At 40.7% G+C, this 19,550-nt stretch overlaps 3 protein-coding genes across 3 annotated transcripts; 2 read left to right on the top strand and 1 right to left on the bottom strand.

Annotated features, from left to right (window-relative positions):
* Nucleotides 1-530: 530 nt before the first annotated feature.
* Nucleotides 531-4,126, top strand: rft1 (RFT1 homolog). Its single transcript, XM_085159426.1, has 10 exons — nt 531-773; nt 868-953; nt 1,038-1,160; nt 1,237-1,528; nt 1,619-1,753; nt 2,621-2,881; nt 2,974-3,118; nt 3,211-3,316; nt 3,595-3,844; nt 3,961-4,126. The coding sequence occupies exons 1-10, from the start codon at nt 711-713 to the stop codon at nt 4,123-4,125; spliced, it is 1,626 nt and encodes a 541-aa protein (XP_085015552.1). The 5' UTR covers nt 531-710; the 3' UTR covers nt 4,126.
* An 866-nt stretch (nt 4,127-4,992) lies between these two features.
* On the top strand, nt 4,993-6,424 carry mustn1a (musculoskeletal, embryonic nuclear protein 1a). The gene is made up of 3 exons (XM_085159428.1): nt 4,993-5,360; nt 5,463-5,589; nt 5,901-6,424. The coding sequence occupies exons 1-3, from the start codon at nt 5,352-5,354 to the stop codon at nt 5,996-5,998; spliced, it is 234 nt and encodes a 77-aa protein (XP_085015554.1). The 5' UTR covers nt 4,993-5,351; the 3' UTR covers nt 5,999-6,424.
* A 94-nt stretch (nt 6,425-6,518) lies between these two features.
* ruvbl1 (RuvB-like AAA ATPase 1) lies at nt 6,519-19,326 on the bottom strand. Its single transcript, XM_085159427.1, has 11 exons — nt 19,027-19,326; nt 10,694-10,780; nt 10,456-10,588; nt 9,493-9,644; nt 8,883-8,972; nt 8,088-8,237; nt 7,907-7,970; nt 7,625-7,823; nt 7,425-7,527; nt 7,244-7,335; nt 6,519-6,869 (listed from the first exon to the last, which is right to left on the bottom strand). Exons 1-11 carry the CDS (start codon nt 19,165-19,167, stop codon nt 6,710-6,712), a joined length of 1,371 nt encoding a protein of 456 aa, XP_085015553.1. The 5' UTR covers nt 19,168-19,326; the 3' UTR covers nt 6,519-6,709.
* Nucleotides 19,327-19,550: the final 224 nt, after the last annotated feature.

The raw sequence follows: 19,550 nt of genomic DNA, 5'->3' as shown, positions 1-19,550 counted from the left end.
ATCTAAAGCAATATAATCTTTATATAAATTAAATTAGCGTTTTGGATCTGATCATTGGAAAAAAAACAACCCATTATCCTTTGATTAAATTTGATTCATAAACAAACCAAAACAAGAATCAGTATCAGTCGACAAAATATATATTTTTTTCTATTTGTTAATAAATCTTTTTATTTGGACAGGAAATATTAGACACATTTTCCCGTAATTTATTATTATTATTATTATTTATTTATTTATTTTTATCAGAAATGCATATATGTGTTTATATAGCGAATATATTGAGACCCTATGGATGCTTGTTTCTGCCACTAAAACAACAACAATCAAGGTTTGAGTCAGAAAATCGAATTTGGAGACATTAACCAGTAATGCATTTTTCAGTGGCGGAAACACGTGGTCCACGTGGACCTGTAGTACATAATAAATTGAGCATTAATTTTTGATTTCATCTATAGATTTTTCCTAAGCATTATTACGCTATCTAGTGGCACTATGGTGAAAGCAACGTTGCGTGACGTCACCACGTAATGCGCTTGCGTAAAATGTCTACGGAAGTATTGGTGTACGATCCACAGCTTTAACTGCCGGGCACAAGATAAGAGTTTCCAGACTATTGCAGCATTATGATTGTTCTTCGTAGAAAGCAGCGGACACCTGGTATACTCCACACCTGACTACAGTTTTCACAGAGCCAAAGGAAGATCAAAATGAGCTCTCAGGACATACTGCAGAGTGTGTCCACTCTAGCGTCCTATAATGTGTTGCTACAGGTAAACAAACACGGTAGTGGATGTGTGTTGAGCATTTGTAGTATTTTTTTATTTATTTATTTATTCATTTATTTGTCCGGTTTTATGTCCTCAGGTAATGTTCCGTGTGCTCACCTTTCTCCTGAATGCCTTTACGCTGCGGTTTGTGTCCAAAGAGCTGATTGGGGTGGTCAATGTCAGGTAAAGTTTGCAGGAAAACAACACAATGGTTTTCGGGCTCCAGCCGCTGTAACATGTGTCCTTACGTGTGTCTTTATTATGCAGGCTTACACTGCTGTATTCCACATTAGTGTTTTTGTCCAGAGAGGCTTTCCGGAGGGCCTGTCTGAGCGGACAATCGGGCAAAAAACACAGCTGGAGACCAGTTATCAATCTCCTTTGGATGACGTGAGTTGATTAGATGGTAAAATAGGCATTCTGATTTTCAGTTTTTGATGCTCACATGTTATTTCTAATTTTTTAGGGTACCCCTTGGTGTGTTATGGGCAGTACTGCTGTCATATGTGTGGCTTTGGCTCCTAGAGGTCCCAGATACTCACACTGTCCCTTACTACAGTCCTGCCGTGGTGCTGTTTGCCTTATCTGGGGTGCAGGAGCTCCTGGCGGAACCCTTGTGGGTCTTGGCTCAAGCTCACATGTTTGTCCGATTGAAAGTGGTGGCTGAAAGCTTGGCAATGATCGCAAAGTGCAGCATAACTGTGGTGCTGGTGGTGTTTTCCCGTGAATGGGGCCTTTACATCTTTTCTGCTGCTCATGTAAGAAATCAGCTGAAGTATCAGCTGCTTTATTTCTGCAGATATTTGTTTTAACCTTTCATGACTTTGTGCTGTGTTCACTTTTTCTAGTTGGTGTACACAGGGATCCTGGTACTATGCTATGCTGTTTACTTCATTCGTTTCCTGGGTTCCAAAGAGGCAGCAAGGAATAGTTTCCCACTGCGCCGTGTTAGAGATTTGCTGCCCCGCAGACAGTATGGAGAGGTACTTGACCTTACACATCATTATGCATTACTCATCACTGATCCATCAAAGTCACACTGAGTCATTGCATCTCAAATTACTGTTTGAGATGTAAACAGTGATTTGCATCTCAAACAGTGATGCTCGACCATCTCCAAATTTGCATGCTAAATTTATGGTACAAAGTTTGGATGTATGTAATGATTGCTGTGAAATATTCGCACTGATTCTCTATCGATCTATCTATCTCTCTATCTATCTATCAATCTATCAATCTATCTTTTTGATTTATGAAATTCCTAGTCGCAAAAATTAAGAAAATGGCATTACCATTCAACTTTCATGCTGGTAGGGCAAATATGACAATTTGTACCACAAAAACAATAGCAGACAGTCTAATCTGAATAGAAGAAAACTCTATTTTGTGCAAACTTTTCATTTTTGAGACCCACTTTTAAGGCATGCACACTGCCCTGGAGGAATCTGATCATTCAGATTAGGTTTAAAATAAATGCAACAATGTATCATTTTTATGTATATTACAATATCATAGACAGCAGCCTTTGTTGCAGCAGTCAGCATGATGATTACCTGATCCCTGCTTGCCTGTGGAAGTTCTGGTGTTAAAGTTAGGTTTGGGTTACACTGCCTCAGATGCCTCAGGGGAAAAAAGGCCTGAAAGTGGGTGGATAGGCCATTAAAAAATCTAGAAACGTATTTAGCATATAAAGCTAAAAATTTATATCCAAGCTTTGTACTATAATGTTTTAGGTAAATTAGAGACAGTCAATCAGAAAATGTTCGTAAAAATCTGATTATTTGTGATTATTAATTATATTTTGGTTACTATTCACGGTGGACATTCTTAACCTTTTTCTGTGTTTAAAGCCGTTAGTCGACAGGAATCTAGCGCGGCTCACTTGGAGCTTCTTCAAGCAATCCTTCCTGAAGCAGATCCTGACCGAGGGTGAGCGATACGTCATGACCTTTTTGAACGTCCTCAGCTTTGGAGATCAGGGTGTTTATGATATTGTCAATAATCTGGGCTCCATGGTGGCGCGCTTCATCTTCTTGCCAATTGAAGAAAGCTTCTACATATTCTTTGCCAAAGTGCTGGAGAGAGGGCGCGATGTCAAAAGTCAGAAACAGGTCTGAACTGTGGACGTTATCTCAAACAAATGTTTGTGAGCGGCTATGCTGGAATTGTTGATTTGACCTCTTTTTGCTGGTTTTTGTTATAGGAAGAAGTTGCCATTGTCGCAGAGGTCCTGGAGTGCCTGCTGAAACTGGTGCTGGTGATTGGTCTGATTATCACAGTGTTTGGCTATGCATACTCTCACCTGGCTCTGGATATTTATGGTGGCTCTCTCCTTAGTAGTGGGTCAGGTATGTGAGCTAGAATCCGGTGACAGGAGACACCAGTATATGACATTTTGCTTTGCTGGGAATTTGTAAAATCTGTTTCTTTATTTTTTTAGGGCCCAGTTTGCTGCAATGCTACAGCTCCTATGTCCTCCTGCTTGCTGTGAATGGTGTAACAGAGTGTTTTGTTTTTGCTGTCATGAGCCAAGAAGAGGTTGACAAGTGAGAATGCAGAAACACACACACACACACACACACACACACACATGTGTATGTATGTATGTGTATATGTATATGTGTATATATATGTATATGTGTGTGTATATATATGTATATGTGTGTGTGTATATATATGTATGTGTGTGTATATATGTATGTATGTGTGTGTATATATGTATGTATGTGTGTGTGTGTGTGTGTGTGTATATATGTATATATAGACACACACAGTTATTTTATAGCGTGTAAACTGTCATTTAACACTGAGTTTATGTCCTCAGGTACAACTTCATCATGCTAGCCCTGTCTGTCTCCTTCCTCTTCCTGTCATACATACTGACAGGGTGGGCTGGCAGTGTTGGCTTCATACTGGCAAACTGCCTCAATATGGGCCTCCGTATCTTACACAGCCTGCTTTACATACACCGGTACTTCCAGTTGAGTCGGTGGAAACCCCTGCGAGGCCTGTTGCCCTCCCTTCCCATACTGCTGGCGTTGGGCGTCAGTGCAGTTGTCACAGCAGTTTCTGAGGTTTGTTTTTCCTCGAAATGGGAACTTTTGAGCTGCACTTTTAGTAAACATACTTATAATTTTTATTCTGTAGAAGTCTGTGATCCTAACTGGAGCATCTGTTTTCTTGTCTCCAGGCTTTTTTCTGCTGCGACAGCGGCTTGCTTCTGAGACTCGTCCATATTAGCGTGGGGGCAATATGTCTGCTTGGTGTGGTCGTAGCTGTTCTTCTCACAGAGACTAAGCTTGTTCAGTTTGTGAGCACTCAGCTGCTGCCTCGATTCAGAAAGAAGCGCACTTAAATTAGACGTAAAACTGTTACGCCTGACTCAAAGAAATCATGTGTTTCCACTACAAACTGAGCGACAGTTACTGAGTATGGGAAAGCCGGGGAACAACTTTTTCTTTCTAAGGACCTCACATGTGTCATGAGCGTGTGTGAATCTGTGAGTTTTATATAAAAATGTTATGAATGTTTCAGGATTTAGTTGTGGGTTTAAAAAAGTGGATGTATTTTAATAAAACTCTTTATTGTTTTACACAATGACCATGACCACTGTATTTATATCTGTGGTGTTTTTCCAGGAATTAAATGGAAAAAAGTTTGGTTTTAAATACTGCGTTTATGTGTCGCTCACCTACCTCTGTAGCTGTTTTGGTGAAACAGTTGTGCACAAACTAAGGCAGGCGCTCTCAGTGTTGACTGATTGGAGTAGAGTTGTATTTAAGAAGCAGTACAACATGTTTACTAAAATGAAATGAAATGCTTGACTTCTGCTACCTTACTTGGACCAAATATTTTGTTGATATTGTGAGAAGTAGTTACGTTCTTGAGCCTTGATTTGCACTATTATTTTTTTTCCCTTTTTTTAGAAAGAAAAGTTTGAGTTCAGTGCTTAAGTCAACTCAGCTACTTCATAATTGTTTCCCTGTCTGATAAGACAGCCATTTAGTTGCTTTTCTTGCCCCTAAACTAATTTCCACTGAATTTGGGGTTTCCGTGGGGTTGAATAATGATGTAATTATGGAAAATGAACCTATCCCATCACCCCAGCGATTTTCACAAAGATGGATGGATGGGTGTGTGGGTGGGGTGACATTCTTTCACAGCAGGAAAAATAAAGTCTCCTCTTAAGAAAATCAAGTACTTCGAGAACTTCGAGTTTAATTTGCGTGGCCTGTTTATTGTCAGCGCTGTTAGAAAGCAGCTGCCCAACCACGCAAGATTCCTACACCTCAGATTTATTCGACATAAAGTAATGCCACAAGTTGTAGAAGTGTTTCATTTTCTAAGGAAGAAGCAGACCCTGAGAAAAATAGGAGTGAGAGATCAAGAGGAGGAGTCAGTTCCCTCATTACGTCATTTATTATGTGTTAGGAACAGATTTATTGCCCACTGGAGACTGACTCACTGTTAGGTTGTGTATATATATATGAGAGTGTGTGTTGGGTTGGGCCTGTTGGAGAAAGAGAGCCCGCTGAAAGGAAGAAAAATTTATTCCAGGCCATCTTCAGCTACTCAACAATCATGTCTCAAGTAAGAGCAGTCTTTGAGCTTCCAAAGCAGGGCATAATTGTTGCAGACACGGGGACTGTCAGTAACCTCTATGTGTTTTACTTTCCCTTTACTGCCTTTCAGCCTAATCAGGAAGATGAGCAAATGCAGCGTCCTGAAGTGAGAGACGAAGACCTGACTGAAGCAAAGAACAAGCTGGGTGCTGCCGGGCCTCCCAAGAGCAAGACAATGGAAGTAATGGAGGAGTGCGGTAAGGACACTAAACCAGCAGATGAGAGCGAAAGAAACTATTCTGCTTTCTGTATTTGGTTAAGCTAAGACCACACTGCAGCCGTGAGTTAATGCGAGGGGCGTTTCTCATGATGCTCAAGTTTCCATTCCATATACAGAGAAGAAGAAAAAAAGAAAGGGGTTGTAATGATGGGAGATTCCTGTCACAGTGTTCCCTCTGACACGGAGTGGGACACAATGTACTTACAGAGCAAATATTTGTCTTACATAATCCTCTTTACTGCTGCATTTACAGTGAGATATCCTACTGCTGTTTCCTGTTCTTCACAGAGAAAATGGGTAAAGTTGCGCCCTCTGTGTTCAGCAGAGCGAGGTCAGGAGCAGAGACTGCTTTCAACACTCGCTCAGGCCAGCCAATCAGGAAATAGGAGAAAACCTGACCTTGGCTGAATCACACCTGCTCCATGTTCATGTGTTTCGATCAGCTGTTTTCTTGTCTTACTTTAACCCAAGTAAATCTTGTTTAAAGCCAATTTTTTCTGTATTTTTTTATGACAAAATTTTACATTTATATTTTACTAGATTTATATTGATAGACACCTTTCTTAAAATTCAAGGAACTAACTGATGAACTCCGTTTCAGTGTTTAAAACAGATATTTGTTGATCTGTCTGATACGACTTTTTGTTACACCGGAAGTTTCAGAGTGGGAGTATAAAGTAGTGTATGCAGTACACTTCAGAAAAACCTTAATGATGATAATGATAATAATAATAATAATAATAATAATGAACAGAAAGACAGATTTATTCAGCAATGATGAAATTACGTTGCAATAAAATCTCTTGAAATGATGCAAATTGTCTCTTCTTGCCTGTCTGTTATCCCTGTGAGATGCTAGTAAACTGTACTACTAAAATCCAAAAATAAGAGGCAAAATTAAGAAAATTAAAATTTTTCCTTTTTTTTTAATTTCAAAATTTTCCATTGACAAATGGAACAAATAAAAATTCAGCTGAACAAAACTACTACAGAAAGCAGAGGCAGGGACACCGGAGTGAGTTACAGTGAAGGGCGAAGATGATAAAATGCAATGAACAGAGTGAAACTAGGATGGACAAATACAATGATCACAAGTTTTATTTCATAAACTTGTGATCCTGATCTTGGAGGATTTTTGCTGAAGACTTGGCGTCATAGAACAGCTCATTGATCTCTTCTACCTGCTCCCTCTCCACTGTTTCTTTTCCCTGAACGCGGCCCAACAGACTTGCCGGCGTCAGCAGCTGTACAGCGTATCTGAGACAAAACAGGAAATAGGAAAGACTCAGTACACCCACATACAAATATTTATAGTAAACCTGTTTATAGTAGATAGTAGATATAGAAGATAGTTTAATGGGTGCAAATCCTACAAGAGCTTTACTACAGTATACAGTCTTTTATCTGTAACTTTATACATGTTGGTCTCAGTGATGTAGCTGAGCTATTCTAATCCCTTTAAACAAAGTTTTTTAAAAATATCTGGCAACAGTTATGGCTAAACAAATTTATTACGGTACGTCAAAAATAGAAAGAGTACACATGAACTTTTAGATTTTGTTGAGCAAACCGTAACCCTCTTACTGAGTTGAGGCATCTCATCATAACACACCCAGAGTGTTTGGCCGTACCTGAGGGTGGTCTTGGTGCCAATCTCTGCCAGGTGTGTAAGAGCCTCCTCGCTGATGCTGATTCCTTCGGTCTGAGCCCGAATCTTGATGATCTGCAGACCACAGCCTCGTTAGTGACGCATGCACAGACAGCTTGATGTCGCACATCACATAATCCACAGAAATTGGTTTTCAGACTTACCTGCTTCATCTCCTGTGGTGTGTACAACATGGTGCGAATGATCATGACTCTGTCCAGCAAGTCCAGAGGAATGCCGTGCGGAGAACTGATGTCCTCTGTCCCCCTGGTCAACAAAAACTTCTTAAATCCTGAAACTGTTTTGTTTTACCTTAAAAATAAACAAAAACAAAATGTGCTTCTCTCCATAAAGCACTTCTCACCTGATTAAACAGTTTCCCCTGTTAGAAGCGAATACAACAATGGGGGCGATGCTGCTTTCCAGTGCTCGATGGAGGTACGTGAAGCATTCAATGTCCAGCATGTGCACCTCATCCACGAACAGCACGCCAGGTACGAGCTCAGCTATACCTTGGTCTATGTAGCGGTTCACCACCTTGTTGATCTCAGCACGCAACTTATCTGCAGCAAGAAATTGGCAATGGGTCAAGAACTGAAGACAACTTGAGAGATTTAGTCTGAGTTAGCTGTTACACCGTCTCTACCTGTGATTTCTGTCTTTTTGGGCTTCATCAGTTGTCCCATCATGGAGAGAATGTCCTGGCCTCCCTGAGATGAAACAATGAACCGTTTATAAAGAGTGCCAATATAAAAACAATCAACTTTAGGATGTATACAGATGCGTTTATTCCAAACTGATGCTACTTTATTATTGCAGTTATGTACCTGGGGACGAGCATTTGCAACATCCAGGTCATGCAGTGTGACATCTTGGACAATCTCCTTCTTTTTGTGGACATCACCTTTGGGCAGCGGAACATACTCCTCTGCCTCCAGGTCAAACTCTGTTGCAAAGGTGTCACAGCGGCCTTGTCTCTGCAAAGGCACAGTAATAGAAAAGATTAATGTCTCACATTGCTGCAGTCAACAATGAAGGGAAAGGTACCACACTGCAGGAGGGAGAGCAGATGTATGACTGAACTCAGTGCCAGCCCACTGCAGGAACAAGGGCATATGGCTGAAGGATGAAAGAGGTTCAGAAGGCAAGTCATGAGGTGGCTGTCAACAGTAACAAATGTGTCGCCCAGCCCTCCTCCTTTACCCTCTGACTAGAGCCGACCTGTGCTTCTGGCCCACCTGCACTGATTAAAAGAACCGCTCCTGCAGCCTTTCAGCACAGGCCACAAGCCCCACTGTTGGTAAAGAGGCGCTGTGGGAGATGGAGAGATAAATGGAACATGAAGAGCCGCGGGAATGAGAGGCTCATTCCAGAGTACAACACAAATGCAGCAGGGTGGAGAGAGATGAAAGCATGCCACCATGAAGGGTTGAAGAGGACAAGCAAGATGGAAAAATCCTCAACTTTGACCCGACTAAGACGTTTTTTGGAAAAAACATTTTTCATCTGTAAACTATACACAATCTGGTAAATTAAAAATCAGCCATGATCAGTTTCTCGCTTTTGCCAACAACCAAAATGTGCTGCAAATGTAACAAAAGCATAAAAGTAAAATGGTTTACCTTCACGGCTCCACTGTTAGCTTCGATGTAGATGACATCTCCCACCTCCACACGCTCTTTCTGAAGACTCTCATAAATACTGGGATCCAGCTAAGGAAACACAACAACTTTAAATGTTTTAAAGCAAAACGCTGGCCTAGCTTTGGCTGTCAGCATTATGGTTTTTTGCCCTTTTTCAGCTTTATTGACAGACACAGTGAAGAAAGGACAGGAAAGCTGAGGGGAAAGACATGCAGCTTAGGGCTGCAGATCGGACTCAAGCCCGGGCCGGCAGCTCTCAGCCATATAGCATGTGGTCGCCCGCTCAATGCACTGAGCTAAACCGGCACCCTGCCATTAGCATTATTACATCAGACTATACTTGAAATCTAATTTCCCTCTGCAGCATTAACCTGATTACTAAAACTATAATCACAGTTAGAAAATAAAAACAACTGAAAGCTAAATTTGAACAGAAGTCATTAACATATTGATAATATGTAACTGTTGGTGCTTCAACATTGGTCCTTATTTGCATTACTATATGGCTTGTTCACACAAAATAACTGAGTTTCCAACAGAAGGAAAACTACAAACACAAACTAAGAAAGATTAAAACTCTCAGTCTGACCTTGAGCTGTTTTGTGCCTTTGGCAGTCTTCAGACCGATGATGACATGGCTGATGGTTTTCCCGTAGCCGCCCATGGGATTCTCGGTCTCGCATGGGGTCAGCTCTGTCACCTCCCCTTCATACACCTCCTTTGTTTCTTTGATGCGCAATCCTGAATATGGCGCAGCATTGCAGTTACACATTTACACACATACAAACTATGCACAACCTAATCTGGTCTTTATATTCCTACATGAGCTAAGCCGCAGCATCCATTGGGTCACCGAGCAACGTATTTTATTACAGAAAAGAAACACGTGTGTCCTGTGAAATGACTGGACATTGTTCAGTGTAACACGATCATGCTCCTGTTCCTGTTACATGCAGCACACAGGTGTCTAATCCTCGGTGCTGTGGAGCACAGAGCAGCTCTAAAGGCGGGGACTGTCCATCAGGGTGCTGTTATCGACAAGGTGATGACAACGTTCAAATGAAACCTGGTCTCTCTGAAGAATTTGCTCAAGGGGTGGAGTGAATGTGCTAATGACCACGTCTCCCTCCACCTTGGCTCCGTTTGCTGCCCACTCAACAGGTAGCATCAGCAGTCTCAGATCCCCTTTCTGCCATTCCTTCTCACCACCTTTATAAATCTGCTTTACAGTGTTACCTTTCAGCTCATGACAACTGTGTGTGCAAGAGTTTCTTTCTCACTGCTAGTATGACCTGATATTGTCCCACCAGTACAATAGAAGAGACGCATAAAAAATATTATTTTTAAAAAGACAAAATGCTTTAGGTGTATATCAATATTAAATCTAATTAAATCATTAGGTCAGTTTCTTATTTTCTTACCAATTATGCATTTGGTAATAGTAAGCTCATTTTCACTTCTACAAACTAAATGCCCAACAGGTCACAACCCATCGAGTAAACCTGGAGAACAGAAAACTAAAATCTGAGTTAAAAATCTATCCAACACTCACCAATCGCCCTCCTGAAATTCTCCATCAATACTTCTGTCTTCTTGATTTCAGATGAGTAGACCTCACTGCCGACCATGGGACAGAATGGTACCTTGTTTCCCAGCTCCTGTGCCATAGCCAGGGCGAGGGCAGTCTGAAGGTGCGCAGGCAGGAAGAAATAAAGAGGCATGGTTAACAAACGCTTCAGAGATATCAGCTATATTAAATTAAACCTTACTGCTGAACACAGCACACTTACCTTTCCTGTTCCAGGTGGCCCTGCCAGTAAAACGGCCCTCCCTGCCATCTTTTTTGAGCGGATCAGCTCAACGATGATACCACAAGCCTGGAGAATGAGACAAATTAGACTATTATGCACACGTGCAAGGCTTAAATGCAATACAACTAACTAGTAGAGGTGGGAATCACCATACATCCCACGATACGATATTATTGCAATTTTTTCAAATATTTTGCGATATTCAGATTCTGTACATAAAGGTAAACTTTATCAATATTCATTTTATCTAATATCAAAGTCTCACACTCAGTCTTTCTCTCATTTCAGTTTTATTGTTGACAAACTGAACGGTTTGTATTACAGTCTAGTCCAACTTAACTGAACGCAACCATCTGGTACAATTATAGCTATTCTGAACTATGCAGTTTATGAAAACTATGCAGCCCCTTCAGCAACTGAAGAATTTGAAAGTAAATTAAAACAAAATATAATTTTACATTAAATAAAAAAGTTTTAAACTTAATTAAAATAAAACATGTCTTAAATTAAAATAAGTAAACTGTCATGTTTATTGCTGCCAAAAAAAAGTTGGACAGTGAAGGAACATCAGGATTCTTGCTCAGAAAAAGGATCAACATGCTCTGAAGTCAGAGCACAAAAACCTTTTTGTAACAAAATATCGATTTCTGCTGTTTCTGTATCGATACATTATTAGCAAACAAAATATCACGATACTACACAGTATCGATTTTTTCCCCCACCCCTACTAACTAGCAGAACAACTAGCAAAACCCCCACTCCTGAACCCAGGCATTATACAAGCCTGTTGGAGAACTGTAAAGCACACGAGGCAACGCATCTGTTGTGGCTAAAGTCACACTCTGATACAAACGTCAGTTCCTTTAATGTGGCTGACAAAAACAATTCAATTCAAAGCCCACCCAGTGGAACAAGAATTTAGCAATTCACATCCAATTTAGTAATTAAGTATTCTACTGGCTGGCGCATCTCCATCTGAACACCCCCGGTGCCGCGGCGAGGGCGTCTCAGATGGCCAGCAGCCCCCGATGGCACTTCCTCTCTCCACGCTGGTCCTCGGGGATTCCATCGTCAGGAACGTGCGGATGAGGGGGGTGCTCACGCTGTCGTTCCCGGGAGCCACCGTTGCCGACATAGTGGACAGAATTCCCAACATTCTGGCATCCCACCCACAGGCCAACCGGCTCATCATCCATATCGGCACCAATGACATCCCCAAACAGCAATCTGAGCTGCTGAAGCTGGACTTCCTCCAACTCTTCAGCCTTCTTGGTCAGTTGCAGGTGAGTGCTTTTATCTCCGGGCCCACCCCTACCTGTGGCAGAGGGATAGGCCGTTTCAGCCGGCTGCTCAGCCTTAACACCTGGCTTTCCTCCGCCTGTGTCTCCCATGGCGTGGGTTTTATTAACAATTTTGATGCCTTCTGGGAGAGGAGGCATCTTTTTGGAGCAGACGGGCTCCACCTCAACGCCTGGGGACGCCGTTTGCTGTCCGCCAATTTGGAATTTGGCGTACAGCACTCCCGCACACCGCCCTGTCACTACCCCAAACCGACATCACCTGCTGATCTGTCTGTCACTGACTGATGTTCCCCTGGTCCCAGCTCCTATATTTGTTCCACTTTTAACAGTAATACACAAAACTCTGGACTCGGACCTTTCTCTCCCACAGTCAACACAATACCCGTTATAATCACAAACAGAGAGCAACAGAATTATCATAAATCCAGTAACTCCAAAAACATTAATAACCTCCGGCCTCTTCAAAAATGTCAACATCCATTCAACTCTGTTGTCAAAAATCCACCGGTCTCAATCAGTATGGCACTTTTAAATGTCCGCTCTCTGTTGAAGAAGTCTTTTATTATTAATGATTTAATTTTAGATAATAAACTTGACTGTTTATTTTTAACTGAAACATGGCTGGGTTCGGATGCACCAGTTGTTCTCACTGAGGCCTCCCCACCAAATTTTAATTTCTCTTTTTCTATTAGTAAGAGAGATGGTGGGACTGCATCTTTAGCCAACAACACACTCACCACCAAACACATTTTATTTGATCATTTTACCACTTTTGAATTCCATGCTATTGTTTTCAGCAGCCCTCCAGTTTTATCTGTCACAATTTATAGACCACCTAAAGACAGTGCTGCTTTTATCAAGGAATTCTCAGAATTTTTAACAAACATACATTCAAAATATAATATGATAATTTTAACCGGTGATTTTAACCTGCACATAGATAATCCTTCTGACCCTGCATCAAAAGAATTCTTAAACATTCTTCACTGTTTGGATTTTACCCAGCACGTCACGCAGCCGACTCACAACAGAGGACACACCCTGGACCTGGTCATCACCCATGGGCTGTCCGCCAGTGTGTCCTCTGTTGTTGACTGCCGGTTGGCCTGTGGGTGGGATGCCAGAATGTTGGGAATTCTGTCCACTATGAAACTCTTGTCTAAATTACAGGCATTTTCACTATGTCCTTCGCTACAAGTGAAAAACCTGGGTGTTATTTTTGACTCTGAGCTTGGTTTTATCCCACATATTAAACATGTCACCAAAATTGGATTTTATCATCTAAAAAATATAGCCAGAGTCCGCCCTATTCTCTCTCGGGCCATCACGGAGATGTTGATGCATGCTTTTATTACCAGTCGCATTGATTACTGTAATGCCCTGCTCTCTGGTCTTCCTAAAAAGAATATTTCAACTTTACAACTTTTACAAAACTCTGCAGCTCGTGTGCTGATGAAGACGAGAGGGCGGGCCCACATTACACCGGTTTTAGAATCGCTGCACTGGCTCCCTGTGTGTTTCAGGATCGATTTTAAAGTTCTTTTATTGGTTTTTAAATGTCTTAATGGTCTTGGGCCTTCTTATCTCTCAGATCTGCTTTTACCATATGAACCCTCGCGGACCTTGAGGTCCTCTGGTACTGGCCTTTTGATTGTCCCTAAAGTCAGGACACATACTCACGGAGAGGCAGCTTTTCAGTGGTATGGTCCTCGTCTGTGGAACAGCCTGCCGGAGGAGCTCAGGGCCGCAGAGAACGTACATGTTTTTAAGAACAGGCTCAAGACCCACCTTTTTAATTTGGCTTTTACTTAACGTTTATTTATTTTACGCTTATTTATTCTATCCTGTTATTCTATTGTTAATTTAGGTTTTACCTAATATTTATTGATTTTATTCTTATTCATTTTTTAATCTTCTTACTCTATTTATATTTATATTTATACTGTATCCCGTTCTTATTTATTTTATCTTTTTACCCAGTATATATCCTATTGTGTCATATCTCCAGTGTTCCCTCGGAGGGCGCTCTCTGCACCGGGGCTGTGATCGACCGTGGCTGCTGGGGCTCTGGGGGTCCTCTCAGCCTGGCTGGGGGGCTTCTTTGCCTCCCTCCTGCTGTGTGCCCAGCCTGGAGGCTGCGGTCAGTGACCGGCTTCCGGTGCAGACGGCTCCCCATGATAGTGTTTCCTCACTTGGCTCATGCGTGCCCAGTCCAATTTTACTTTTTAAGTGTGCGCGTGTGTGTGCGTGTGTGTTGGGGGGGGGGGGGGGGGGGGGGGGCTGCTTTTAACCATGTAAAGCACTTTGTGCTACATTTTTTTTTGTATGAAAAGTGCTTTATAAATAAAGATTGATTGATTGATTGACTGATTAATCAAGTAATCTGAGGAGAAATAGTTCTAAAATAAGGCATTAACTCTTTTACTCTGTGTTCTTGGGGACAGGGGGGCTTTCTCTCATTAGTAGGAGGCAAAAAGAGTTCCGATGGTGTTATATCTCATGGATGAGGTAGATCTGCTGTGTGTTCATGTGTGTTTTTGTGCATCTGCGTGTTTAAGTGTGCTAGTGTATCAGTGAGTGAGTCTGTCTGTAATCCTTTTTAGGGTGTGTGGCGTTGCTGCAATGAAGAAACGCGAGCAGATCGACATTCTGAATGTCGCCCTGAGCTTTGATGTAAACAAGATGTTATGATCATATAGATGCTATTAATAATTAAGTGTCCACCCTAACAGCACCAAGTCAGTAGTTTAGAGTTTTACTGGCACGTGGACATTTTTTTAGGCCTGAAGAAAAAAACTTTTATATGTTTTTTATTAGAAAACACGGTTTTATTAATAAACTATTTTATGTTATTAAAATCAGAAAAATACTGTTTCAAAAGCCTTGAAATAAATGGCCTAATATACACCATGCTCACCTTTAGATTCACCCCTGCTTGCTGCAGGTTTGTGATTGTGATTGAAAGTGCTGCTGTTGTGTTATGAGCTTTTTGTTTAAAAACTGGGGGCTGTGTGGGTTTAATGGCTTAGTTTGTTTCTATTGCATCTCTATTTATAGTCGCAAATATGAGTGAGATGCTGGCATTTTTTTGGGGTGATGACTGAGAACAAAAGAGCTGTGGGTTAAACAAAGCATAGAAGCAAAAACAATTTGCCCCAAGGATTTTTTGCTCTTTATAATCGAGTTATGCGAGTTATTCTGAATTGTAGCAGCCCTACAAGCTGCGTCAATGTAGTTATAATCTGTGCAATCCTCTGTAGCCACTCACATTAACTGTCAGAGAAATAATAATGCATTGTATATTTGTATCAGAATAGCAAATAACAGCTTGCACAATTACTTAAGAAATGCTAATTTTTCTCCTTCCCGTCCTGTGATCCCGCTTTTATCATCTACAAAATATTGCCCGCCTCAGTAAAATTCCGTCCAAATTGGAAATGGAAATCATTATTCATTCTTTTGTTTCCTAACAACTGGACCACTGCATTTCACTGTACATTGGCTTCAATATGTCATTTGTTGGATCGCTTACAAATAGTCCAACCAGCTGCTGCGAGGCTACCTCCAAGTGTTCTGATGTGACACCCTATTTGACGTCTTCACCCCGGATCCCCATAAGTTCAGACTTCTTTGCAATAATTTTCAGAGCTCTGCATGATCAAATGCCTGCTTTCATTAATAAACGATTGCATCCATATATAGCATGCAGGTGATTGAGATCTTCTGGCCAAAACCTCATTGTTCTACTCTGAAGACCGAAAATGAAAGGAAATCATGCATTAGGGATCGAGAATGTACTACTATTACATTTAAAATCCGCGGACTCCAATGAAACTGGGACTTCCAGTGAAACTGGAAGTCCCAGGCTTTTCTAAGCCCAAGTCAGCCAAGTGGAAGCTAAATTGGCTAGTTTTTTAGCATCAATTCATATGTAAATTAGGTTGTTACTGAATGATTGCTGATTTCTAACTGCCAACTGCCTCTTTGTTAGTGTGTGGGGGTGGGGAGCTGCTAAAAGCTGTGAACTTCCTTTCCTGTTGAGGTCAATGAAATTGTCATCTTGCGGGGTCTACTAGGCTGCTGGTCAGCAAACCTGTGAAACCCACAGTATAACCCTAACCCTGCAGTATATTGCAAGTAAACCTGACAAGTTTGGGATCAAGTTTTGGGTGGCTTGCGACCTAAAATCCAAGTACATTTGCAATGTCTTCCCATATCTTGGCAAGGGAAGTACATTTGCAAGAGAGTTGGCTCACTCTCATATGGCTGGGAAGAAGGCAAGAAAAGAACAGTTGCTTTGGACACAACCCTCCACACCTAGCCCTGGAAAAAAAAGCCATGTGTTAGGTCAAACACAACTGCAAGAACAATCGTGCCACTGTGCGATGTGTTCACTGCTACAGATACACATGTGGTAAATGCAGACTACAGATACCATGGCAGTGCCAGGATAGTGAGTGATTGCTGAAAATGTTGAAATGTACTCACTCACTTTTTATTATTATTTGTAAATATGTGTACAAATGGTTGTTTTTTGTTTGTTGTTTTCTTTTTGTACTGTTTTTATCAATAAATCTCAGCAACAAAGGAAATACACCCATGTGTGTTGATTTCTCCCTAAGATGGCAAACAGAAACACAAGTTTCCTTGTGGGTTAGGGTTAGGCTAACCCACAAGGGTTATTACTTGCAATATAATAACCCTTGCAATATACTGCAGGGTTAGGGTTATACTGTGGGTTTCACAGGTTTGCTGACCAGCAGCCTAGTAAACCCCGCAAGATGACAATTTCATTGGCCTCAACAGGAAAGGAAGTTCACAGTTAGGGGTTAGGCTAACCCTAACCCCTAACCCTAACGGCTCAGCACCACCTTATTTACATAACAAAAGCAGCAGTTCACAGTTCAGTTCAGGATATTAGCTAAAAGCCTACCTGCCATTTGGCTGGTTGGCGGGTTTTAAACGTAGAAAAGCCAAATGGCTGCTCTCAGGGACTTCCAGGAGCTTATTTGCATAGACTTGCTTTTTCCTAGTGGAAATTATTGTTGTGTTTTTATATCAGCATTGTTCTTTGTTGATTGTTGTGGTAAAGCGTTTCATCTAGAAATGTGCTATATAAATATGTTTTACCTACATTCTTTACAAAAACATCAGCACTGGGTGCAGCGCATGTAGCAGAGTACACATCGGAGGTGGGCAGGGTCAATGTAGGATTTTTAAGAATGAAATTAAAAAGTCAATTTTCTAATATCTGATTTTTTATCTGTCAGAAATATAAAACACAAACAGATTTCCCTAACATTTGTTACTGTAGTAATTCATTAATGCTCTGGTTGTTGCTTCTGTGGCGTTCCAAATAACAGGGAAGTTGCAGAGTGCCCTCTGATGGACAAACTATGCAGTGTCAATACGTCGTTCTCTAGTCTCCCCTTTATATTTTTCCTATTTTCACTGTTAAGGCAGTATAAATGCCAATACTAACAGACCACCAAACAGCTATTAACTGTTGATAAACCTACCCTGCTGATAAATGAATCAGGCTCTAGTCTACAGGTGTCAAACATAACAAGCAAAGACTCCAATCCAGCCCATTGGGTGACTTTGGAAAATGTGCAAGGTGGAATAAATTATTATTTTTTTAACTGTATTTTCATAAGTTTTACAGCTTTTTCCTGCTGCTAAAGACATCCCTATTCATATTACACCAAAGCAACAGATAAGCAATTAAATGACAGAAAATTCCCTGTTTTTTTTCTCCACTATTTTCTAAAAAGGCCCCTTATTTTCACAGCGATTCCCAATTAAAAATAATTTTTGTGACTTAAAAAAATGCTGTTTCATAGTTGCAGGCCAGTCTGAACAGGGAACTACCAGAACCTTTTCAGCAATTTTAGACATTTATTTCTTTCAGTTTAAGACTAAAGAATCATGTTGACAGAGTTGTTTTGCTATTTACTACAGTAAAATGTCGATATCATGTAGAAAAACTCAGACATGCTGTTTAAATTGCACGTCTTTATCTTATGTTAAGATATCTCAGAGATTAAATGTGCAGTTATACACTGATGGAAAAGAGTTTCACTGGCCCAGCCCACTTAAGATCAAAGATGGATGTATGTGGCCCAAAACATAAAATGAGTTTGACATCCCTGCTCTAGTCTTTACCATAACTTTGCTATTTATTTTGTGAAAAGCTTTGCTGGGTTAACAATGAACCTGCAATATTTCATTTTCAATAAAACTCACACTAACTTAAAATATATATCAGTTTGTACATTCAAATAAATATTACTTACCAATGTCAGTGGCCAGTGATCATTGAATTGGTGCGTTACATGAGTTTCATGGGTGTACATTTTTTAAATATAGTGTGACACCCTGAAAGACTTAACACCACTTTTGTTATTAGTAATGATGATTTTTTTTTTTTAATTACCAGCACAAAATGGGTATAAATAGCAAATAAAAAGATAAATACAAAATATTGACAATGGCCAACAAGAAAAATGAAAATTTGTATCCCATTAAAATTTGTATCAGCTCCCATAATTCACTGCTGTTCGGGATCATTCTCTTATTTAATTATCTACTTAAGAAAAGGGATATATTAAACCACATTTGAATGTTAAAATGGCTTTAAATAAATGTAGTTCATCTGGTTGCCCTTATTGTACCTGTACCCAACAGCAGATCCGTTTTTCTCAACTAGATCCATCAAAAACTGATACCTCCCTGCTTTCCGTTGGAAAACAGTTATTATAAATTCACAATTCATACTTTTAATCCAGATTAAGTTCAAATATAGGGATGTATATACTGTCTTCTTATAAGTCAGCGTCTCTCTGTCACAAATCGGACCCGCAAACGACAGCGACCCCACTCAATGCTAATAGGATTAGCTTGTACTGTAGTGTCTGTAAAGCGCTCAATTGTCCTCGTAAATAATCCCTTCTTACATAATAGTCCCCCAAAAGAAAAAAGAAAGCAAATGACGTGAAACACGAATATTACCTCTCTTGCAGCCTCCTGGCCCACGAGTCCACATGCTGTCTGTTTAGCATTACCGGCCTCGTCTAGCCCCAGTCCTTTGACGTGACTGTGTGAAGCGATCCTCTGCGTTTTTGTTGTGCTTTTTACCTCCTCGATCTTCATAGTTGCGTTATTTGTGCAAATGTATTGTGTAAAGTCAGCCAGATGCGTTAAATACACATAAAATCTCTAATACGAAACACCGCCTCAATCGGCGCCCAAACTGAAAACACAGGAAAATCTGTTTCCATGTGGGTTACTAGGGAAAATAAGCGGAAGTGATACCTTTAAGTACCGCCCATCTAACAACTGTGGTAAACTAGTGGGCTACGCCAAATATCCCCGAGCATTCATTGGTTTAGAGCCTGTCAATCACATTAACACTCCAGAGCCCGCCCTTTTGTCGTTTCCCATTTCCGTTTGTGTTTCTGTTGGTTTGTCGTAGTAGAAACTGTCAGAAACTTGCAAATATATGAATTACAATACAATATAAATGCAGGAATAAA

This window comes from Neolamprologus multifasciatus, chromosome 5, assembly GCF_963576455.1.
Source record: "Neolamprologus multifasciatus chromosome 5, fNeoMul1.2, whole genome shotgun sequence".
NCBI lineage: Eukaryota > Metazoa > Chordata > Actinopteri > Cichliformes > Cichlidae > Neolamprologus > Neolamprologus multifasciatus.
This window is presented reverse-complemented; position numbering and strand designations above follow the sequence as displayed.